The sequence below is a fragment of the Bicyclus anynana genome, chromosome 4, assembly GCF_947172395.1.
Source record: "Bicyclus anynana chromosome 4, ilBicAnyn1.1, whole genome shotgun sequence".
Classification (NCBI taxonomy): Eukaryota; Metazoa; Arthropoda; class Insecta; order Lepidoptera; family Nymphalidae; genus Bicyclus; species Bicyclus anynana.
Genome location: NC_069086.1, coordinates 9,518,041 through 9,542,194, shown reverse-complemented (window position 1 = coordinate 9,542,194; position 24,154 = coordinate 9,518,041). Strand labels below are relative to the sequence as shown.

Below are 24,154 nucleotides of genomic sequence, written 5' to 3'. Positions count from 1 at the left end.
GACTAGGAACGTCCGACCATAATGAGAGATAAGGGACGGAAAGTTTGTCGAGTCTTTTAAATCAGCCGGCATTGTGCGGAGTCGAGCAGCGTAACCGGCCGCCCTTTCTTTTCACCCAGCACCCGGCACCCGGCGCACTGAGCTTCGTTCCGCACCCAGAGCTCAGTATTTATATGCAACGCTCACTTTATTTATCGCTTTTCGGGCAATTAATTTTTGAGTAATTCTATTGTTTCATAGTTATTCAAATTAAGTATACAATTGGATAAGGTTGTTGACTATGATCCCTTTTACTGGTACTGTTAGTTTGAAACCGTTGCCCCCGTTCTTAAAAGCCATTGTGTTACCAACTGTTTGCTCACAGAATGTTTGTTTGTCAAACTTCCCAAAGAAAACACAAAGTTGTCGCATACTTTTGAAAACAAAAAAGGAACACCATAAACGAAAAGCCATCACGTGATCATTACCTAATATTATCTTGGCACGAACCTTGTCTGCTGTCTCCTACGTCGAACTATAATAACATGTCGTGAATATCACCGACTGCGTACACTTCCCAAGTCTCGCTTGTGTATGCTTTTGGGAAAAGCATGCGAAAAGTACACGCTATTTGCGAGTCTTATTTATATTGTATTAAAGGTGAAAATGGCTCCTGCATCGTTCAACGACTTGACAAATGTTGGCTATAAATAATTGCGTTTGTATCGCTTCCGTGTCTTGCTATTGATCTTTTTTAAAAATTATAGGTAGTTTGTAACATTGCGTGGCAACAGAAAATGATAACATAGCTAGCAGAAGTTACATTTAGGTACTAAAGGTAAACTGGAATGTAGAAATGTTACTATTAATGCGAGCGAAATCTTTGTATGAAGATTTAATGTTAGAGATATGATATTTTAAAATCAAAACATGCTTTCGTAGAAATTTTAAACATAGAATGAATTATGCAATTTAGATATGATTTGAATGAAAAACATTTTTTTAGTGTTTGTTTAAAATATGACAAGGTCAGTACTTAATTCTTTTGACCATAGTCATACCCTACCGACTCTATTCTTGAAGTTTTTGGATACCTACTTACTTGCAAAAGAAGCAATATTAAGAGATTAAATATTAGTATAATAGAGGCCTTTGCGATTGGCAACCAGATTATCAAAAATTAATTTATTATAATAGATATTTGACCTAGAGAAAACTAATGCGTTTATTAGCCTTACGTTACGAATTTCCTTAAATTTTCAGATTACAAAGAGCATTTCTACATTGTAGAAAAACTATGTGGGTGTGTTTCTCGAAATACCAAGGTACTTCTACTTTAGTTTCATCATCATTATCAACCTATATTCGGCTCACTGCTGAGCTCGAGTCTCCTCTCAGAATGAGAGGGGTTTTTGGCCCAATGTGGATTGGCAACCTTCACACATGCAGAGAATTAAGGAAATTCTCTGGTATGCAGGTTTAACCACAATTTTTTTTTATTCTTTACAAGTATTCTTTACAAGCCCTTGACTAATATCTCACCTGATGGTAAGTGATGATACAATCAAAGATGGAAGCAGGCCAACTTGTTATGAGTAGGATGAAAACCCACACCCCTTTCGGTTTCTACACGAAATCGTACCGAAACGCTAAATACGGCTATGGTATGTGGTAACTAGCCACGGCTGAAGCTTCCCACAAGCCAGACCCTGCACCAATTAAGAAAACCTCAATCGGCCTAGACGGGGATCGAACACAGGACCAGGACCACTTCGAAAACCCTACGGCTATACTAAAAGCTACGTATTGTAGATATCTACGAAATACACATTGAGGATTGTTTTGGTAACTTTCAGCGTCAGAGTCTATCCACTTTAGGAAATTAATTGACAGAGAATGTTGTCGCTCACAAACATTATATGGAATCCTTCGAGAACTCTCGCTTGCTTTGATACATTTTAATTAAAACTTTTGCGAAGCGAAGTCTGTGGTCTTTGTGGAACTTTCTATTTGCCAGTTACGGCTACATCTAAAAAAATAATATGAGAAACCTTAGGTAGATTATTAATATACGGGTTCATAGTAGAATAGAGACATGGAATAAATATAATAAACAAAATTTTTTATGGGTTTTTTTTTTATTCTTTACAAATTAGCCCTTGACTACAATCTCACCTGATGGTAAGTGATGATGCAGTCTAAGATGGAAGCGGGTAACTTGTTAGGAGGAGGATGAAAATCCACACCTCTTTCGGTTTCTACACGGCATCGTACCGGAACGCTAAATCGCTTGGCGGTACGTCTTTGCCGGTAGGGTGGTAACTAGCCACGGCCGAAGCCTCCCACCAGCCAGACCTGGACAAATTAAGAAAATCTCAATCTGCCCAGCCGGGGATCGAACCCAGGACCTCCGTCTTGTAAATCCACCGCGCATACCACTGCGCCACGGAGGCCGTCAAAAAGGGTTATTACCTGACTGCGCCAGAAGGAGGGTAATGTTTTAGTCATACCTAATAATAATAATAATAATAATTGTTTATTTGCAAGAATACAACATTCCACTAAATTAATAGTGTGCAAATAAAAAAAAATACAAATAGTCACAATTACCAAATTAAATGATATGAGATTAAGAAAAAGATAAATACAGTCACAATTACTAAATTAAATTAAATGAAATTACAAATAAAAAAGAAAAAATAAAACCAATAGTCATAATTACCAAATTAAATTAAAAATAAAAATAAAATAAAGTTACACTTGCAATACAATATACAAAATTCATTATTTTTACAATTATTATTTTAATAATTCCTTATAATTAACTGTGATTTAATAATTATAGGTATTAAAATTTACGTGTTATGACCGTAGGGCGCCTTATTGAAGTATCTGCTTATATACGAAGAACTTTAAGTGAAAGACATAGATCACCCGGCAAATCTCTGTCGACGTCTGGATTTATAAGTTATCTCAGGTCCGTCAAATTAAAGAGGATCGATGGTCACTTCACAATGGTATCTGAGCGCCGAGCCTTTGCGGATCTGACAAAAGATTTAATTACACGCATGAATCAAACGTGCTGGGGCCTCGCGTAGGGCCAGGGGCTCAGATAACGTTGATTTGCACTGGCGCGCAATCTAGCGATGTGTCCCGATAAGCTTCTCCAGTGCCTTTGTCTGACATGGCGGAACGTGCGGGCTCTATCAAGATTCTATTACAAAATTGCTTTTAATTAGCAGTAAGTAACCGTGAAATCAGGTCGAGAGCTCATTAAGCTATCAATCTTGGTTAATGTATCGATTTTCAATATCGAAGTGCAGCATTGTGCACTTAGTGTTAAACGCCTAAGACGTTTTCTATAATACAAGCGGACGCCTGCTACTTTTTCTGCTTGATAATTTTCATGTAAGAATCCCTACGACCTGTCAATGAAATAAAGCCTATGTTATTATATTCTATAATTAGTGGACGCCCGCGAATTCGTCCGTCCTTAGACGTCTTTAATCCAGCCCTTACAGTAGTATCGCTGTAAAAATGGAGTAACTTTTCCCGTTTTCCAACATTTCCCTTTACTGCTGTGCTCCTATTAATCGTAGCGTGATGAAAAGTATATTATCGCCTGCCCAGGAGTATGAAGAATAATAATTGTACCAAGTTTCGTTAAAATTCGCCGAGTAGTTATTGTTTCTATAACGAACATACAGACAGACAGACAAACAGACAAAAATTTTACTGATGGCATTTTTGGCATCAGTATCGATTCCTAAACACCCCTTATTTTGGAAATATATTTCATGTACAGAATTGACCTCTCTAAAGATTTATTATAAGTATAGATTTATCTTTAAAAACTCATTAGTTAGCTATGGGGATTAAAGTGAAAGACACAATAGCAAAAATAATTATGTATTATATAATCGGTTTTACGATTTAGATTTACAGAGACCATATTCGCAATTATTTAATTAGAAGATATGTAGGTAGATAATAAAAATAGAATATTTAAAATGGTATCGTAGCACCTGCGTAGCAAAGGATGTAATCCATAGCTAGTACGTAGCAGTTATGATTTAAGTAGTACTATAAATATAGCCATGATAGCATAGTGGAAATGACCTCTGCCTTCGATTCGGAGTGCGTAGGATGGAAGCCGGTCCGGGGCATGCACCTCCAACTTTTCAGTTAAGTGCATTTTAAGAAATTAAATAGGTCTCAAGCGGTGAAGAAAAAACATCGTGAGGACTTTTCATAATTCTCTATGTGTATGAAGTCTGCCATTCTGCATTGGGCCATCGTGGTGGATTATTAGCTGAACCGCTCTCATTCTGAGTGGAGACTCGTGTTCAACAGTGAGCCGAATATGGGCTGTTACTGATGATGATAGGTAATTTAGCTTGGTAGTGTGCGGTTCCTACATAACATAAACTAAAACATTACTAGTTAAATTAAAGCACTACGTTTTCACAACTATGCAAATTTTTCGGTGACCCAGTTCAGATTAAGTAATAGATTGCGCGATGGCTCTTAACCTAAATATTACTTCTTAACTTACTGGCTACGTATACAGTTACTTATTCAGAACTGTAGGTGTAGGTAGGTTAAAACTTCAGCCAGTCATTCAACTGCCTATTTGGGTTTTTTGAACAAAAAATGAAAGCTTCCTCTCTATACGTTCCTATTCAACGGATTTTTACTTAAGCGAATTTTTGTAAGGTTACGAATGAAGATGACCCAAAAAGAGCCTAAAATATTAATTACGTGACATAAAAAAAATTTTATTTTTATTATTCTCATTCATTCATTTTTATTCTCTACAAGTTAGCCCTTGACTACAATCTCACCTGATGGTAAGTGATGATGCAATCTAAGATGGAACCGGGCTAACTTGTTAGAATTAGGATGGAATCCAAACCTTTCCTTTTGGTTTCTAGCGGAACGCTTGGCGGTACGTCTTTGGTCTTAACCGGTTTTCTCATATTAAAAAAAGAACCTTTTCTCATGTAAAGTGTTTATTTCATATACTTGTCGGAAAAACGGGTCGACTTCAGAAGCGGATTTAATGAGCAAAACACGATTATTGAAAGGCTTAACAATTCCCAGTAACAATTTGAGATTGTATAACATCTGGTTACCTATCTCCTCTTTATAAGTTTTATACACTCTTAATAGCACTTTTTAGCAGACTCAAAGGTGATTACAAAAATAAGAAAACTAATGTCGAAAGGGTGATTCACAACATTTGCCAATGTTCACAAGGACAATTTAATTAACAAATCAAACTGTAACCAAAATAAGACCCTAGAATGGCAGAGAATGGCACCTTGAGTGGAGTCACGCACTTGTGAACGATGTGTGTAGGATTAAAGGATCCTTTGACAGTTATCTAACACTCCCCTTTTCCACTCAAGTCACTCTCCCCGCCTATCCCAAGTAACCCATAAAGAATTACACAACAAGAGATGTGGACGCCTCGAACGCCACGAGCACACTGAAGCCGTCCGTATCGCAAGTCGTTGCTACGCGGCGATAACACACTTACCTGTAGCTCGCATTGGAGCAGCAGGGTCCCTGCATTAAAAGAAACAGATTGATGATGATGACCACGATATTCGCATGTTGGCAGGTACGCGCGAGCAAGCCTACGTGTATGCGATGTCGGCGGCGGCGCTGTCGTGGTCAGTGGCGCGCGCGTGCGCGTCGGGCGCGCTGGCCGCATGCTCGTGCGCCGCTCCGCCGCGTGCTCCGCCGCGCCCGCCGCGCCAGGCCGCGCCGCCCGAGCCGCACGCGCGTTTCAAGTGGGGCGGCTGCGGAGACAATTATCAGTGGGCTGAGAGGTACCTAACGTAACCTGAACTAAGCTACTAAATAGTTACCAACCTACTACAGTTCGTTTCATGTAGGATGGTGCGGGTGACAGTTCGTTTCACTCTTGAAAGTTTGCCGCGATTTACGATAATAGTACTTATTATGAACGTCAGGCGACTGTCGCCGTACCCATGCTGTCTGAAAAACAATTTAATTTTGGGTAGGTATGATATCTTTATTGGTTGTCTGGAAGAAATCGCTCATTAGCGATAAGGCCGCTAATTGTACATTAATTTCTTGCATGTTATCTTTTTATTTTTGATGTGCAATACAGAATATTTCATTCATTAATACCTATCTCCCAAAGAAATGTGTTACTATGGTGGATCGCTTGAGCGAATGCACTTCAACCTCAGGTTGGTGGAGAGTGAAGACAGGGCGATCATTTGGCGGACGTGTCCTACGAAGCAAAGTTTGATCAATTTAACAAATATTATACACAAAAGGAGGTGTTTACATTCTCTGGTGATATACGTACCTACATAATACCTAGAACGTAGACTATTATAAATACGTATACGTACGTTACGAAGTACGTATAAAAATAAAGAATATCGTCATTGGTGTTTATATACCTTCTTACAAGGAACAAGAAAGTAATTTGGTTGGTAACAACACCGTTTCTTATAGGTATAATAATAAAGTTATACCACTATACGTAATATCTAATATGGTAGTTAAAAAATTAATATTTTGTTTAATTAGGTAGATATAAGTATGTTTAGTAACAAGCTTTCACATTTTTCTCTCACTAAAGATTCGCGAAACAATTCTTGGACACACACGAGATAGACGTGCGAGATGGTAGAATAGAAGACGATATCATCGAGTGGGAGCCGACCACCGAGAAGACCACCACCCTGGAGCCGACCACGATGCCTCCCGTCGTCATATTGGTGGACGACCAGCCGGCGCCGCCGAACACCACCGCACCTCCGAGAAAAAAAGGTCGACGGGGACGCAAACGTTTGCCGAGGTCACCGAGACGAGGACGGCCCACAAGGAAAAGATTCAGATCCAGGTTAATAGAATTAAATATCCGAATATATGTATTACTAATATTATAAAGCTGAAGAGTTTGTTTGTTTGCTTGCACGCGCTTATCTCAGGAACTACTGGTCTGATTTGATTTGTTTCTTTCAGTCTTAAATAGCCTATTTATCTAGTCGATTAAAAAAAGTCCGCGACCGACCAGAAATGGATCTAATTAAGCTTTCTAGATTTGGACCTAACTAAAAAGAGCTTTTACTTAACCTTTACCTAATAGGTTGGAGAAGAACATGACGGAGTGCGAAATAGTCAATACTCTATATCTAGATGTATTAAAACAGAATATCTACAGGCATTCATAGTCGTAGGTATAATGCCTACTTTTTTATTAATCATTGATTTATTATATTTCAAGATACGACTACGATGACGAGAAAGAATTTGAACATCGAAACATAGAGTACCGCATGGCGGCCGACGACCCGCGCTTCGACCCTCAGGTAGACCTGCACACTCGGCTGCTACATCTGCGGCCGCTCATTGCAGCTGCCAACCTCATCAATAGCCGCTTCGGAAGAAAGGTAAATACACGTGACAGTTACAGACAGGCTCTCTCTCGCTACGATGGGACGAAACCGAGCAATAGTTTAAATTTCGCTACTATTGGTTGATATTTGTCGAAATACGTCGTACTGCGTGTGCCTGTGCATCCGAGGTGCGATTCCCAAAACTAAATTTCTCCCACACTTGATTTGTGTGATAAACAATAGAAGTTTTCCAGCATCTGGGTGGTTGCTAATAAGGATTTAATTTGGAGCTAGCTGACCTTTGTGTCCTAATATATTAGTTATTCTAAGTTAAACCATCAAGTACGATAGATTGATACCTACATACATAGTACATGGGTATTATAGCTTGGCAATTTCGTTCGTAACACTTCCGATGTTGCGCACGGGGCGGAGGGCGTGAATGAAAAACCCTCGACTGATGTACGTCACATCCCCGCACGCACGATTTTACACCCGCGCAGTATTTCCGCCCGTCGCCCTCATATCATGGGAGTGTTATCAACGAACTTGTCAGACTGTCAGTAGGTACCTACCTATTATAAATTATAGAGGAAATTAGGAGGAGGTAAGAAAAAACGTCTTACATGAGAAACAAGCTTAAAAGGCGTGTCCAGCTAGTAGCAATGGAGTCAAATAATACATAAAGTTTTCAGGAAGTGCTCAGAAACAGCTCCGATTTTGATGTTTTTTTTTTTAAGTTTTTTAGGCTACTTAAAATGAGAATGTTGTGAAAAACATTGTAATAACCCTTGTAAAAACTAATGCTACATCTTATGTGCCCCAGAAAACAATGCATAAAAATGGTGTCAGAAACATGTCAGTTTGTATCCAGTAATGTTATTCGGCAGGTGGTATCGCAAGGCATGCGCACCAAGTGCACATGTCACGGCGTGTCGGGCTCGTGCTCCGTGCGCACCTGCTGGCGCGCGCTGACTCCGCTGGCGCGCGCGGCCGAGGCCCTGGCGCACGAAGCCGCGCGCGCTGCCCCCCTCGCGCCGCGCACGCCCCCGCGCCGCCACCGCCGCACGAAGACGCGGCTGCGCTACGTCACGCCCAGCCCAGATTACTGCGAGCCCGACCCCGCCGCTGGTTCATTGGGCACACACGGCAGGTTAGCAGTCACTTGTGTCATTTTATAAGTTTGCCTTCACTTAACTTTAATTGAAGTATATTTTGTCAATTAATTCAATGCCAAACTACATCGACCTTTTACAGGAAAACAAAGTTCGGTTTGCAAAATTGGGTAGGTATCACTATCCGTTGTAGATGAAATCCTGAATGGTTAGATAACGACTTTTATGTCAAGATTTTTTTCCATCATAGGTGATTGAAAAGTTTAAAGGGTGTTGCATTAAGAGGGTGAGATCAATTAATAATGTATTGAACACTGGGTTCTACTGATGTAATGACGTACCTATGCGTTGTTGACCACACATCTTTTAGTGTTACGTCATTAAAAACCAAACATGGCAATCTGTCAAAGATGGCGCTTATATTTTCAATTGTTAATAACTGATCTAAGCTTTGCCCAGTTGGCACCAATGCAAAACATACAAATAAGTAATAAATTAAGTTTTTTGTAAAAAAAATTTAACTTTTATTAATTAATATCGATATATATCGGACCCTTATTCCAAATACTATGCGAAATTAATATTGTTTACTTATATTAAATTTGATACCGAGTCAACCCTATTGATAATATTGCGTAATAGGAAGTGCAACGCGACGCTAGGCGGGGCAGCGGGCGGGTGCGGGCGGCTGTGCTGCGGGCGCGGGCGGCGCGCGGTGCGCTCGGCGCGGCTGGAGCGCTGCCGCTGCCGCTACCACTGGTGCTGCCGCGTCGACTGCCAGCTGTGCCGCGTCACCAGCGAGGACCACTATTGCAACTAGCTCCACTGTCGCACAACTTATTCAACAAGCAACGCAAAAGTTGCATAGCTGCCTAGCTCCAGATCTTATTTTATAGTAAGTCTTTGTACCAACACGTGGGTTACAACTTAAAAGGGCCAACGTGACGAAAAATTTCAAATATTTTTATTCCGAGGTCGATTCACGAAAAAAATCAACAGCATTTAGTAGATGTTTTAAGATTCAATTCACTGGAATTTTTTATTTTCGTGTTCCACTCGACGTTCGCATAATTTAACCTTGACCACATTAACTCATAATATTCATCTTGCCCCGGCACTATGCAGTTTATTTAATTCAGTTGCATTAATGCCAAAAACACTTCTCGTACATAGCAGTCATAATGACCTACCTCATAACAAGAGCGGGTTTTCTAAATTAAATGTTGATAAAATGCTAGTAATAGTACCTACCTATTCATGAAAATACAGTAGGTACCTACCTATCTACCAATTAATAGCTTATTCTACATGATTGTCTATTTTACTTATCTTACTGGCGGCCGGCGACTTCGGTCGGGTTGAACTATTTTTTCAATAGACGTAGGTAAATCTTTTAATGGTAAAGTGATGATTTAGTATTATTACAAATGAATTAAAACCGTTTACATTTACGAGTTCAGTTTATGACGTCAGAAATCAGATACGTCCTACTTACCTCCCTAAAAACATTTAATGTAATATTATTTTAAATAACTAGGACACAAGAACGGATATCTTTAACCAATCAGACTCTTTAAAGATGACGTGATAATTTCATCACATTATCTCCCAATGATCTCACTGGTCTATTCCTGTACACTCAAGTCCCGCTTCGTTGACTCTCCCTAAAGAATGCTTAACAATGTAATCTCAATCAATCTTTGTGTCGGAACCTTTGAGTCAAACAGAAAAGAGATCCTTTCCATCCAAAGATAATTATTTTTTTGCATGTACAATTTACAGACTAGTCATACTCTAAGTAAATCGATGTAAAATTTTCAGTTATTTATTTACTATTTAAGTAGAAATTATAAAAAAGAAATTGTTTTATTTTATTACTTGTCTCGCGTTGCATCTTGCACATAATTTCTATTTTTCTCTGAGACTGAAGACACTTACTAATTTTAAGTTTTTATCTACAGTAAATAAATAATATAACTTTTACTTTCCGACTATAAAAGCTAGAATGTAGTTTTAAAAATTTAAAAATTGTAAATTGATGATGCTCATTTACAATACATTTTTTATTCTAATTCTACATTAAATATATTTTCTTACATTAAATATATTTTTAATTCTATTATGTTAAAGTGACATCCCTAAATCCTCTTAACTGGTTTAAGTTAGCTCCTGAGTTTTAATTCAAACGATACTTGGGTAACACGTTTTTAAAGGATTATTTAGTATTTGTATATCTACTCTATTAAATATATTCAACCTTTTCCATTAAATTAAATTCATTCTTTACTTTTTTATTCTAACTGAAAACTACATTCACCTTATTATATCTTGACTAATGTATTACTATCTGATAAAATTAAAATAGATAATTAATTTTAGACCAGACATTTTCAGTCCAGACACTTTATAAAATATTTTTTCAAAAACATTTAGATATTTAAAAATACGTAGTAGTTTTTATTGTGACAATAAATGTATGTAGACTTAATAGAAACTGCCCTTTGCACCTAACGATTAGATATTTTAATAAAAGTATGTATATAAGGTTTTAAATTATTCTAAATGTATCATAGTTGTTAGATGTAGTGCTATATTTAATTTTAATATTATTATTAATAATAATTGATTATTATTATAATTAGCGAGTCTTTGAACAACGCGTAGAAGTTAATGTAGTTACTATTAAATTACACAGTAGAAATTATAATAAAATGTATTGATATAATTGTCTAATGTTGTAAATAAATCTGTACTTAAAACTTTCCTAGTTTCATTTAGTATCTAATTAAACCAGTTTTCTTTAAGGATTAATCTGTAAAACACAAAGGCATTTTTAACAGACTTCCCAAAAAGGAGGGTCTACATTCGGCTATGTGTAGGTATATTTTTCAAACCGAATTGGAAAATGTAATTTATTATTTTAGGTGACACCTCAACATATTTTTACACTCACCAAATGGAGCCGAATGACTGTAATTATCACCTAAAGCGGTAGAAAGAAAGGTAAAGCGAAAGTAAAAAGAATGTTTATCGATCAGACGCATTTATTACTGTATTTCAAAATGTAACCTGTGAATTACTTATTACAACATGAAATTAACATTTTTATGGCGACTAGCAGGTGTAATTTTGACGAGTGATATTTACTGATGTGGTATACCTCCAAACTCTGGGGGTTTTGAGATCCATTCGAGGTACAACACTTTTGAGTAAAAAGACCACCATAACATTACGTCCATGTATTTAACTGTAATTTATGACGTAATTTTATCAAAAAGCACACTATTGTTCAAGCTTAAAATTAAAATTGTACAACATGATTTTGGTGAAAATATGGATATAGAGAGAAATTTTATAATGGCTTTATTCACATCCCATTATACAGTGCTCTGTATTACGTATCCATCACGTTATGGTGCATCCAGTCATAACATAGTTTATGTGCCGTCAGATATTTTTTTTTAATAACTATGTCTTTTTCTGGGCAACTAATCGATAAAAAAAGCGAAGCCTTTTGAGTTCCTGTCAAGAAAGACAGGATTTCAACTATGGACTTGTAGAACTTTTAGTCCAGCAAAATCAAACTGTTGATCAATTGACAGAGTATTTCAAAATTTTTAATTATTGTTCCAAAAATGTCTCTAAATCGTCTAATTGTTAATGTTTTTTCTAACATTCTGAATACTTATAATTGACGGCACTTTTCTAAGTATGACATGTCTGGAGACACGTAAAACGATCACATCACAGAACTGAAGCGCCAAAAAATAAAAACAAATCTTGGTCCATAACACTGGGAGTAATACTAAAGTTCTACACAAGTTTTCTTTACAACGAATGTATTTGCACAAGTTAATATTTACAAGTATCTAAACTGCTAACAATCCATAAGAAGGGTCCCAATAATATCTATAATAGAATATAACGTTTAAATTAATTTTAGATACATATCAATTGAACTTTTATAATGGAGCAGTAGCCACACAGAAACCTTTATTAACTTAATGATATGTATGTAGCCGACATCAAAAGATAATAATTAATTGTTTATGAGAAAAACTCACAAAATGCGTCATGTTTCTAGAATAGTGCAAGTGGCGACAACAATGACTATAGATAGATTATAAATTCAAACAATAAAAATAAAAAATTAAATGTAAACACACATTTTGTCAAGAAAAACGTACATTTGAAACACATTTTGCTTACATGTTTTTCATGGATAAATCTAAAAAGTGTGTTATTGAATCATGACAAATTATTCCTTATAGATATTGCGGAGACCGCACATAGAGCCTATTCACATTAAAACACTTGTATGATCATTCAATCGATTTCTATCTTTTCACTAGCATCGCATTACACTCACTTATTAACATACAATACCAAAATTGGAATAACAAAAAATTCTATTACATCAAACAACAAAATTGCATCATAACTCGGTGTGTTCATGGTCTTTATCTGAAAAGATTATAAATAAAACTTATTAAGAAAAAGCTAAAAGTTAGTAAAGATGTAAAAATGAATTTAGAACTTATCTAGTATAGAATGAAGCTTGAGTTAGGGAAAAGGAAAACACAAATTCTAACACAGCTACAAAACGTATTAAGGTTTATTATATTTATTTAGTTTATTATATTATAGATTAGGTGAGGTTAGTCACTGCGGTTACAGAGCTTGAGGTGGAAGTGTTTAGCCCGAAATCGGCTAAATAAATATTGCGGTTTTCACTTTTCTATATAAAATACACTTTTGACCACGGTATCATCTGATGGTAATGTGCTTGATTGTTGTTTAAAAGACACCCAAGTTATAAGAAGAAAACACAGACTTGGGCGAAGGTATTTCAAACCTACATAATTAATTCCAACATAAGGGTGAAAACACACCTGTCACGAAAATTGCATAGTTTGATATTTACCTGACGCACTCTGCTCAACAGCGACATCTTCCGGATCCATGTTTTCGATTTCCTGAAACAATCGCAATTAATGGTTATTAATTGAATGGTTGCTTGTATGACCGTAATGACAGCTTCATCCCACCGGCTATTACAAATACGGAAGCAACCAATAACGGCGGTAAACAGAAAATTAAGTTTCTTATAATGTAGATACTATTATTATTATTAGACCGTGATAAGGTCATCGATCGTAGATCGTTAGATGCGAAAGCCCAAAGCGACGCGGAATTGTCATTGGTTTCGCAAATACTTACGAATGAAAATTAACAACTTTCTCATTAAAATATTGACCGTAACTGGAAGCTTTATATTGAGAGTAGCATTTCTGTTTCCGTCGATTTCATACCAGTTTTCGTACTTTTATTGACGTCACGTCTGGCTATGTGGCGCCACCTGGCGGTGTCGGGCTCGGGAAGTTTCGTAAATCGCTGAGCGCGACTTTAGCTCATTGGCGTTTTGTTTACCGTCGAAGCAACATCTTGCAATCAGTTGGTACCCGACATTGCAAGATAAAGTGTAATAAGTGAAGTGAATTCGCTGTGAGTACTTTATATTTTATTACGTTGTTACATACAACGTTAATGTAATTAACGTAAAATTATGTAAAATGTAAATGTAAAATTTCAAATTTCATTTGAAAATAGTACGTGATCATTATTTTAACGGTTTTTCCGTTCGGATCACTACTTCATGTGTTTGAAAGTCTTGCTTTTTTGCAAATGTTTTCGTACTTGCATGTATATAATAATATTTTCTTTGTAGTGATTTTTCAACAGTTAAAATAGTATTAAAAGTGGCGGGGCCCAGCGGGCTTCCTAAAAATGTGAACTCAGAAACCAAAGTGAACGTTCTAGCAATAGACTGTTGTCTAACATATATACTACAAAACGAACGCGTGGCCAGTGGCTTTCGTTTCAAAGAAGTACATAAATTACGAATGCTCGAAGACAAGTTAGACAAAGAGTTTTTGGAAGTTACTCAAACATATTGTTACTTCAATTCAAACCGGCATTGAAAAAAGGTTCACAAATCCCGCCAGAATTTAGCACAGGAATTTTGATTGGATGTAAATTACTGGCCTTATAAATCGCCACCCCACACAGGGGCAAGGCGTAGACACTGCTAACGTCGCTGGACACATTTGCAGTCAAATATAGGTCTAATAGATTACCGCCCCTCGCGGGGGCAAGGTATACACAGTTTTTTAACGTTCCTGGACGAATTTGCAAAACCAACTTACTGAGTAAGGTATAGAAAGTTTAAATATTCCTAGACGTATTTGCACAGTCAAATACCGGACTAATAGATTACCGCCCCTCATGGGGACGAGGTTATAGAAAGTGTTAACATTCCTAGACGTATTTCCAGTCAAATACTTAGGATCGCCGCCCCTCGCAAGGGCAAGGCATGAATAGTGTTGAAATTTCATCACGTAGAATACACAACACGGAATATACATACAATGCGCAAACGCTCATGCACAGCCATGCTTGCATGATAATTACAACCCACCCTCGCGGGGTGTTTATCTCTTTATATAAATTATTCAAATACCGGTGTCCTTGATCGCCACCGTCGCGGGCGTATGCATGAAGAGTAATGTTCCATCGCGTGGAACATACAACACGGAATATACATATCTGTAATGCGCACACGTTCATGCACAGCCTTGCTTGCATGATCAATACAATCCACCCTCGCAGGGTGTTTATCAACGATGTATGGATACGAATATCTTATCTATCTATATAAATTATTCAAATACCCGTGTCGATGTCGTGTGTGTGATCGCCACCCCTCGCGAGGGTAATGCATGAAAAATGTTAAGATTCCATCGCTTGGAATGCTTGCGCAGCCTTGCCTGTATGATCATTATAATCCACTCTCGCGGGGTGTTTATCAGCAATGTACAAGAGACTAATGTCCTAAAGCCCTTGCAGGCTGACTCACTATCTTTTACGTTTGCTAGTTGACATATACAAAATTGAGTTTCTATGTAAAAATGTCATTTATTGCTTACTCGTGAATATCCCACAGTAGGTAAATGACATTTTTCCAATTGATATAGGTTGATAATAAAGACCAAAATAGTGAATAGGCCAACTAGATTTGTAACCAATGGGTGAATTAATTACTTTGTAACAATGGCGTAAAAATCTGATGAACGAAAGCGTCAGATTAAAACATCATGTACATTTTGGTATAGAGGTTAAAGGCAGGAAACTTATTTTTCCGAATACATCAAAGTTTTCTAAAGGTATTACTGGATGTATACAGTTTATTATTTGCAAAATTTATAACCATACTCCAGGTTTCATAAAACTTAGAAACAAACGAAAAGGTAAAACATATTATGATACCCTCCGTCACTTAGCAAATGTATAAAAACGCATAAGCGGTAACATATAAATTTCTATTAAAACAAAGGATTCTAAATGAATCCTTTTTCAGGGGCTCGAGGCCCATCAAGGGTATTATGTATGCTTTAAAGTTTAATGCATCCAGAAAACATAAAGTATTTTGAGATAGACTTCATTTCAAGCGGTCTTTTTAGCCACCTTTTTCACCACCTTTTTCAGTGGGAGAAAATGGTGGCACCAGAAACGTACAGAGGTTAATCTGAGGTTATCTCCTACCGTTCTCTCGAATAACCTCGTGTTTTTCTTAATCTATATGGAACATCGTTCCACACTCCTGTTTTGGAAGAAATATCAACAATTGTCTACTTAATGAAATACAAAGGATCATAAAAGCACCATGCTCTGTTGTTAATACTGAAGCCGGACCAATATTTAACCTCATTTCCACTTGCTAAATACGCACAGCATCAAAAACTCAGTTTGAAGAATAGACACAAGCCTACTTGCATGTGTATGTAATAAAATCCTAAAGGTGCCTTTGACCACGCTTGGGCAGCGTTACTGAACATTCACCCTCTGAGGTATTCATGGTCACGAGAGGAATAGGTACTGCATTCCAATAAAAAGGAAATGTATGTCATACTACTCGTATATGCCCCTAGAATCAAACTCACCTCCTAAGCAACATTCAATAGGACAAAATGACTGCCGTTACATATTACGGAGGAAAAGAGAGATGAGTTTAAATATAGAATATAAGTTAAAATTGCAAGATCTTTATGTCTAATAACCTTAATTAGACTATCACTAAGTTCACAACAGTACACAATAGTATACGCGGCAGGAACAACAAGCATGCAAATCACTTGTTATACAACATCGCCATCTTCCATACTTGGCGCTTTCATTACTGTAGCATAGAAAAAGTGATTGTGAAATAGGGTATGTCGGTGACTGATCTATTCTGATCTGACTCATTAAATAAGGTACACGTAGTCCATGATTACTTGTACGTATCCCGAGATGTAACTTACGCTCAAGTTGTTTTATACGATGTGTACAGTGTGTATAGGGAATTTCCCACTTGCTTTATGGTATCGCCACCACTTACACTGATTCTCAGAGAATCATCAGAATCGGTTGACAGGAATATATTTAATAGCCTTGATAAGAGTAAGTCTTATGTCACTTGGATCTCAGATTCCGAGTGCTAGCAGTACCGATAATTCTATAGAATGAAAACAAATTTATTATAATCACGACAACGGACTTAGCAGTTACAAAACTGTTAGAGGTAGTCTTCAAGAAATATGGGAAAACCTGAAATTATTTTTAATTTCCTGTCAAAACTTAAAAATCGGCTTGTGTAGTGTTTGTCTAAAAGTAAAAGTTTTAGTACATTATATGACCTAATGTCTAAGAACTGACTCAGTTTAAGTTTCTTGAATCTTCAAGTAACCTACTTAAGAGATCAATAACTTTGTAAAGCATAACCTTAAATTCATGCCAAATTGTTAAGAAAGCCTAAAAATTCCATGCCACTAGTTTGGAATGTCAGTAACTTCTTAATAAGTTATTTTTTCAATAGTTATATCTTTGTAGGTACACTCTGAAAGGCGTGTATATGACCTAACATTACTTATTATAGGGATAACATAGTATAAAATCTGATGATTTTATTTAATTTTGGCCGCAATTTGGCTCAAAAACCGATAGAAGTATTTACTCTGGCTGGAAATTATTTGTAAATAAAATAATCACTATCATAATTTTTCTTTAGGAAATAATAAGTCTATTTCATTATTCAATAAAATAACTATCCACTACGACTAAATGCAGCAAGAATTAATATTAGTAATAAATTTTTTAAAAAACCGCCTCGCATATGGTTATAGCAGAATGAGTAAAGACGTCACGTAAGAAATCTTCATAACTACCATTGTACCGTAGACATGTATTTTTGCTACATTCCAACAAAATGGAATATTGTATTATGCACAGACACAGTAAGTCAAACTTCGTTACTAGCTTGTTCTCTAAATAAAGCCTAATCGAATTAGAGATAATATTGTTATAAAAAGTTTTATTTTAATAATCACATTGGCGAAATAATACCATAATGTGGCGTCACCAGGCGAAAACAAACAGGCTCTCAATATAAAGCTTCCAGTTACGGTCAATATTTTAATAGCAGCGTTTTACCTGAAATAAAACGCATATTAAAATACTTACCTCACTGGAAGCTTTAAGTAATTCCTGCCTGGTGATATATTGAGCCAATGAGCTAAAGTCGCGCTCAGCGATTTACGAAACTTCCCGAGCCCGACACCGCCAGGTGGCGCCACATAGCCAGACGTGACGTCAATAAAAGTACGAAAACTGGTATGAAATCGACGGAAACAGAAATGCTACTCTCAATATAAAGCTTCCAGTGAGGTAAGTATTTTAATATGCGTTTTATTTCAGGTAAAACGCTGCTATTATTCGTGTTGCGGCTTGTGTAAATTCATTTTGAAAGTGTAAAAATTTATTAAACAAGAAAAAGTCTCAGCATGCTCTTGTTGCATACTAAGTTAAGATATTCGTGCACGTCTTTGAGTAATGACATTGTGCGTTCTTTAATATGAAGGGGCCGATCTAACGATTTATATCGATGGATAAGGTCACACAAGCCGAACGCTTAGGCCGATCGTGCCTCACAATCGCTTGTTCTGCGCTCACATTTGCACGCTCGATTCAGGCGGTACGTAACAATAAGTCATGCTTTTTCGTGCGTGCACCCGGCGTTCACCGTTTTAAATACATTAAAACATCAAACAAATAAAATGTTAAAGAACGATACCTGTTCGTGATCTGCGTGCTGGTACAGTCCGCGCCGCACGCGCGCCTGCAGCGCCTTTATCTCGTCGTCGTATGTTTGCCACTCGGGCACGATGCGCATCGCCGCCGACAACTTCGCCTCCTTGGTCATGGGGTTGTTGCACTGTGTGGACAATAATGGGAATATTATAAAAATAAAATATATTCTTAACCTTCAATTGTATAAAACAAAGTAGCCGTCCGCCGCCGCTGGAAATCCGTTGCACATATTAAAAGACCTAGAGCCGATTTTACCAGCTCCTGTAGGTCTAAGCCCACAAAGATATATCTCGCGAAGTCTATAGCTCTAAAGCTAAAGAGCCGAACTTACCACCTTACTCTTAACAAAGATTGAAAGGGGAAAGGGAATAATGGTCATACTGACATTAAAAAAAATACTCTGACACCTTCAATATCTTGGAACCCCTTTGAAGAACTTTATATTACTCCAACTCCAAAGGTCAGAACTGAATACCACATCATATTATAGAGTAAATCTCACCAAATCAATAGTCTTGGCGTACTGCTTGGACTTGTCGTCGCACCAGGTCTCGCACCACAGCCACTCCTGCGGCAGAGACTTGATGGCCACCTGGTGGATCATGTTGTTAGGTAAGTCCTGATCTGTGGACAACACATTATTAATTTTATTAGTACTTGTAGTACAAAGTGTGTAAAAAAATACAAATATTCCTAAAAACCACACAGTACATTAGTATTAGTATATAGCATAATACGAAAGAAAACCAAAACATCAGTGACTTTATTGCAGCCAGCAATGTATTGAAAAAAATAATAATTAATAAAAAACCTTTTGAGTCACCTCATTAATGGCACCCGCAGGGTAATTATGTGTCTCGGTGTACCATTCAAGTCACGTTTTCAACGAAATAACATGATTATGGTAATATTATGTATAATGGCATTAGTATAGTAGTGGACAGTGGTAGTAGCAAGAATTAACTTTTTTTTTAACAAAAACTCGTTATAAACGTAATTTCGTTGAAATAATCCAGTTAAATGATCGTAACAACAAAAAAATCACTGACACTTGATGTAACATGATGTTGTTTAGGTCGTTAAAATAAGTATGTTAAGATGAGCACAAAGACAAAAATACGATGTACGATAAGATGATGTGAAAAACTATGTAGTGATTTATTATTTAATTGGTACACCAAGTTCTATAATAGGGCTGCTGGCCGCGTCTACATCATCATCATTATGAACTCATATTCGGCTGATTGTTGAGCGAGAATCTCCTCTCATAATGAGAAGGGTTAGGCCAATAGTCTACCACGCTGGCCCAATACAAATTGGCAGACGTGACACACATGGAGAATTGAGAATATTCTCAGGTATGCAGGTTTCCCTACGATATTTTTCCTTCACCCCTTGAGGCACGTAATATTTAATATCATAAAATGCATTTATCTGACAAGTTTAGGGTAATAGGTTTACAACTCTCAATAGGTCTTCCGTAAAGGGGTCGGACTCAAATCCGAAAACTCCAAGGTCCGATCCTCGCCCACTGGGCTATCTTTTTTTAATGTAAGGTTATTATGGTTACCTAAATTGGATAAGCTGTTGGGGTCCTGACTGAGCGCCTGGTACTGTCCGCGCAGACGGTCGCCGGCCGCGATGCGTCGGAACCGTTTGAGGTCCACCACGTAGAGGGCGCTGATGTGGTAGCTGCGGCCTTGCAGGTGATTCCGCCAGTAGCCTTGCTTCCAGAACCTGTGAGATCATACATTTATTCGAAAACTAGGTTTAGCTCTTTATAACATTTTGCGAGATTCAGAGCCTTCGCAAAGGTGCCGAATATCTTATTTACAAGTTGTGTTTTTATCATCTATAATAACATTAGAAAGAAATAAGAATGGGGATGATAACTAGGTTTAAATATAGTGATTTTTATTAGACATTCGGGTAAATAAGGTCAATACCTATAGCTAATTTATATGTAAAGATTGTCTGGATGTTTGCAAAATAAATCAGATTATAAAATTTCAAAATCTACTAATAATCTTGTAATAGTAAAAAAGTGAGTTTCACACGATGTAATTTTGGGCATCAGCTGGTTTACTACAAAACGATTAAGAACATAAAGAAATAAAAATACCTGAAACCCTCCATTTCCTTTCTACTCTCGCAGAAAGGTGTATAACCATAGGGAGCTCCGCCCAAGTCTAAATCAACCAATTCTTTCAAATCTGCACGTACGATCTATAAAATAAAAAAAAATATATAGTTTTATGTAGAGCTTTTTGGTGCCAATAGTCCACAATATTCTTTTTTCAAGTAAATAAAGTATACCTTTTCGGCACAACCTGAGCATTTTTCAAAAATATAAGCACTGCGCTACTGTAATTTCATTTAAGTTATTCATGTCATTAATTATTGTTATAACATGCATGAGATAATAGAATAGGGCATGAAACGGTACATAATTTGGCTTAAAAACGTTCGTGTTCTTTTCAGAAACTACTATTATGCAAGCATTTCATAATCCACTAATAAACTAAAAAACCGCCTGACAACCTTCTTAAACAATCAAACAAGAGGCATTGTTAACCTGGTCAGCGTCAACGAAGATGATCTTCTTGACGTGCAGCGGGAACAGCACGTCCAGGAACAGTATCTTGTACCCCCAGATGGTGCGCTGGCGGTCGCGCTGCCGCTGCAGCCAGCGCGGCCACTGGTACTGCACCAGCTCGTACGAGAACCCGTACTCTTGCGCCATGTACGGCAGGATGTCCTGGAAGCGTACTCGGATGTATATATTAATAGCGGACGCCCAAGATTTCGTCCGCCCTTAGACCTCTTTCATCCAGCCCTTACAGTAGTATCGCTGTAAAAATGGAGTAACTTCTCCCATTTTCCCAACATTTCCCTTCACTGCTCTGCTCCTGTATACTATAACCTGCCCAGGAAGAATAATTGTACCAAGTTTTAATAAAATCCGTCGAGTAGTTTTTGTATCTATAATGAACATTTTTGGCATCAGTATCAAATTAATAATCACCCCCTAATAGTTATTTTGGAAATATATTTCATGTACATAAATGACCTCTGTAGAGATTTATTACAATTATAGATAGATTATATCTAATGAGTTGTCAGTTATACTATTCACCTTTGCGATATGTATAGAGAGTTGAAATATGATAAAGTAATTTAATTACATTATTATATAAGGTAAGAGTAAAAAGTAAGTTTATTGATGCTATTAATAAGTTCAAGTTCATATTAGCTATGTAACTAGATCAGGCGCCTTGAAGTTCGCACCCATTAGCGCCAAAATCAGGGCGGCGTACGCCACGAATACTGCATTCAATCAAAAGCAAGTCAACGAATGTTACCTTGAGCGAGGGGCTGAGATAGTTCTTCAGGAACCAGAACTTGACGGGCGACTTGGTGTGCTTCAGCACCGACAGCATCATGATGCGCAGGAAGCGCTCGTACAGATGGCCCGACGCCACCGAGAACACGTTGATGGTTTCGTCCTGAGCCTCCGCCTCTTCGCCACCACCGAACGAGCTGCCACCAAGCATCATTATCATCATTATCAGCCGATAGACGTCCACACGGAAGGCTTTGGCTGACAGCATCCAGCGGCTCGCGGCCATGGATTTTATAAGAATACAAGCTGAAGCCGCGCGGTTTTACCCGCGTGGTTCTTGTTCCCGTAGGAATACGGGGATAATAGCCTATAACCTTTCTCGATAAATGGACTATCTAACACTGAAAGAATTTTTCAAATCGGACCAGTAATTTCTGAGATTAGCGCGTCCAACCAAAAAAACAAACAAACTCTTCATAATGTTAGTATGGATTTCCCATATCCCATGTTCCCCTCATGCATTTTATAAAAATATTTCCCATTCCCTCAAATTAATTGTAAAGACTGTTAGGAGTGAGTACGACAATAGTACAAAACGAGGGGATCGCACCCATGATCAGTCAATGTTGGGTCTGGCTTCCTTACCTAGAAGCTACTGAAGGCATTTACTTCCTTATTAACAAATTAATCAATCGGAAATATGGCTCTCTTTCGCTCCATCGCAACGAGAGCAATATTTTTGATTTCGACGATTGATATGTCGTGATAGGCCTACGCCACAGGAGTTATTCGATTTCGTACCTCACTTACCATTTTGCTATCGCATTAATTAACATCCTATTGAAATAAAATTCAAATCAAATGAGACACATCTACCTACTGTATGATATCCACAAAAGGCTGTCATTAGGCACTGGATGACACTTGTTATATAGAATCTCAATTTCGTATGTCAATCATTCAATCAATGTCAACTAACATACGGTAAAGTTAGTGAATTAGCCTGCTGCAACACCGGCAATAGCTTATTACATAAAAAATACACCTATATGCGTACACCGCACAGGAAAGGGTTAAAAATAAGTTAAACAAAACGTGAATATGACACGACTTTAAAGATAAACGTGATACCTTGCAATAGAGTTCCAGATACCGCCAGTGTTCTTCTCGTCGTTCTCAACGAGCAGGTCGAGGTGCTGCTGGTCCGGCTTCTTGCTGACGCGCAGCTTGATCACGTGGCTGCGGAACGAGCTCATCAGCACCTGGATGTCGGCGCTGCCCGCCGGCGTGTCTGTGTTCTCGTGACTGAAACCAGCGTACACTTTATATATGTCACCCATTGACCTCTTATAATAAAAGGACGCACGTCGCACAATCATGTACAAAATTTAACTTAAAAACTGGCCAATTTTGCTTTGACAGTTTTAGAATTATTGGTAAAGAAAATTATACCTAAAGGTTTATATATATAGTCCAATATTCCATAAAATCCCAAATTCAGATCAAATTCAACCTTAAGAATTAAGGTTAAGATTAAGACTTTCAAATACAGCAGTCTTGAGTCACCAGCGGATTCCTAAAATTTTTTTACCTGGTACCTAGTGGGGGTTCGGACAACACTGCACACTTTGAGACCTAATGTACAATAGAGAATAATTCTTACGAGTAGAACCATATCCCTTCCCCTTTTCAGTACCACTTCAAGTTTGTGACAAGTTTACTATCTCAATTTGGTTCTTTCGTGGATCTCCACATTTCTGTTTCGACTGACTATATAGCTGGGTGACTGAGCCTTCTTATGAGGCCCATAGTTAGCATATTCTGTAGCTAGCTAAATGGCTTAAACTCTACAAACTCACCCAAGAATCTCATAAATATCATCAGAGCGCCCGGGCCTCAGTCGCATTATCCAGGCGCCGGGGTTGGCTTTGAGCTGGAAGTAGCCGAGGTTGGCCATCACTATGGTGTCCATGGTCTCCGGCTTGTCGCGAGTGCCGAGCACCAGCTGCAGACCTCGCGGCGGAGTGCTGAGTGTCGAGTCCCACGCGTGGCCTTCCAGCAATAGGTATTCGAGCTCGAATTCGCTGCACAATTTTTTCATCGTTTAATTTTAGATACAATTGATCTGTGCGCCATAATAACGAAAG

General features: G+C 37.7%; 2 protein-coding genes across 2 annotated transcripts in view; one reads left to right on the top strand and one right to left on the bottom strand.

The window, feature by feature from the left end:
* LOC112043354 (protein Wnt-11b-like) overlaps positions 1 to 10,443 on the top strand; it is a 34,465-nt gene extending 24,022 nt beyond the window's left edge. Inside the window, exons 3-7 of the mRNA XM_052881423.1 lie at positions 5,606 to 5,816; positions 6,605 to 6,868; positions 7,253 to 7,418; positions 8,255 to 8,517; positions 9,122 to 10,443. Coding sequence (XP_052737383.1) covers positions 5,606 to 5,816; positions 6,605 to 6,868; positions 7,253 to 7,418; positions 8,255 to 8,517; positions 9,122 to 9,299 — 1,082 coding nt within the window. The 3' untranslated portion in view covers positions 9,300 to 10,443. The remainder of the gene's footprint in view (positions 1 to 5,605; positions 5,817 to 6,604; positions 6,869 to 7,252; positions 7,419 to 8,254; positions 8,518 to 9,121) is intronic.
* Positions 10,444 to 11,505: 1,062 nt separating this feature from the next.
* LOC112043281 (UDP-glucose:glycoprotein glucosyltransferase) overlaps positions 11,506 to 24,154 on the bottom strand; it is a 28,414-nt gene continuing 15,765 nt past the window's right edge. The window contains exons 19-28 of the mRNA XM_052881421.1: positions 23,867 to 24,091; positions 23,139 to 23,312; positions 22,027 to 22,204; positions 21,240 to 21,422; positions 20,787 to 20,890; positions 20,235 to 20,401; positions 19,167 to 19,288; positions 18,648 to 18,788; positions 13,404 to 13,455; positions 11,506 to 12,943 (exon numbers count right to left, since the gene is read on the bottom strand). Coding sequence (XP_052737381.1) covers positions 12,915 to 12,943; positions 13,404 to 13,455; positions 18,648 to 18,788; positions 19,167 to 19,288; positions 20,235 to 20,401; positions 20,787 to 20,890; positions 21,240 to 21,422; positions 22,027 to 22,204; positions 23,139 to 23,312; positions 23,867 to 24,091 — 1,375 coding nt within the window. The 3' untranslated portion in view covers positions 11,506 to 12,914. The remainder of the gene's footprint in view (positions 12,944 to 13,403; positions 13,456 to 18,647; positions 18,789 to 19,166; positions 19,289 to 20,234; positions 20,402 to 20,786; positions 20,891 to 21,239; positions 21,423 to 22,026; positions 22,205 to 23,138; positions 23,313 to 23,866; positions 24,092 to 24,154) is intronic.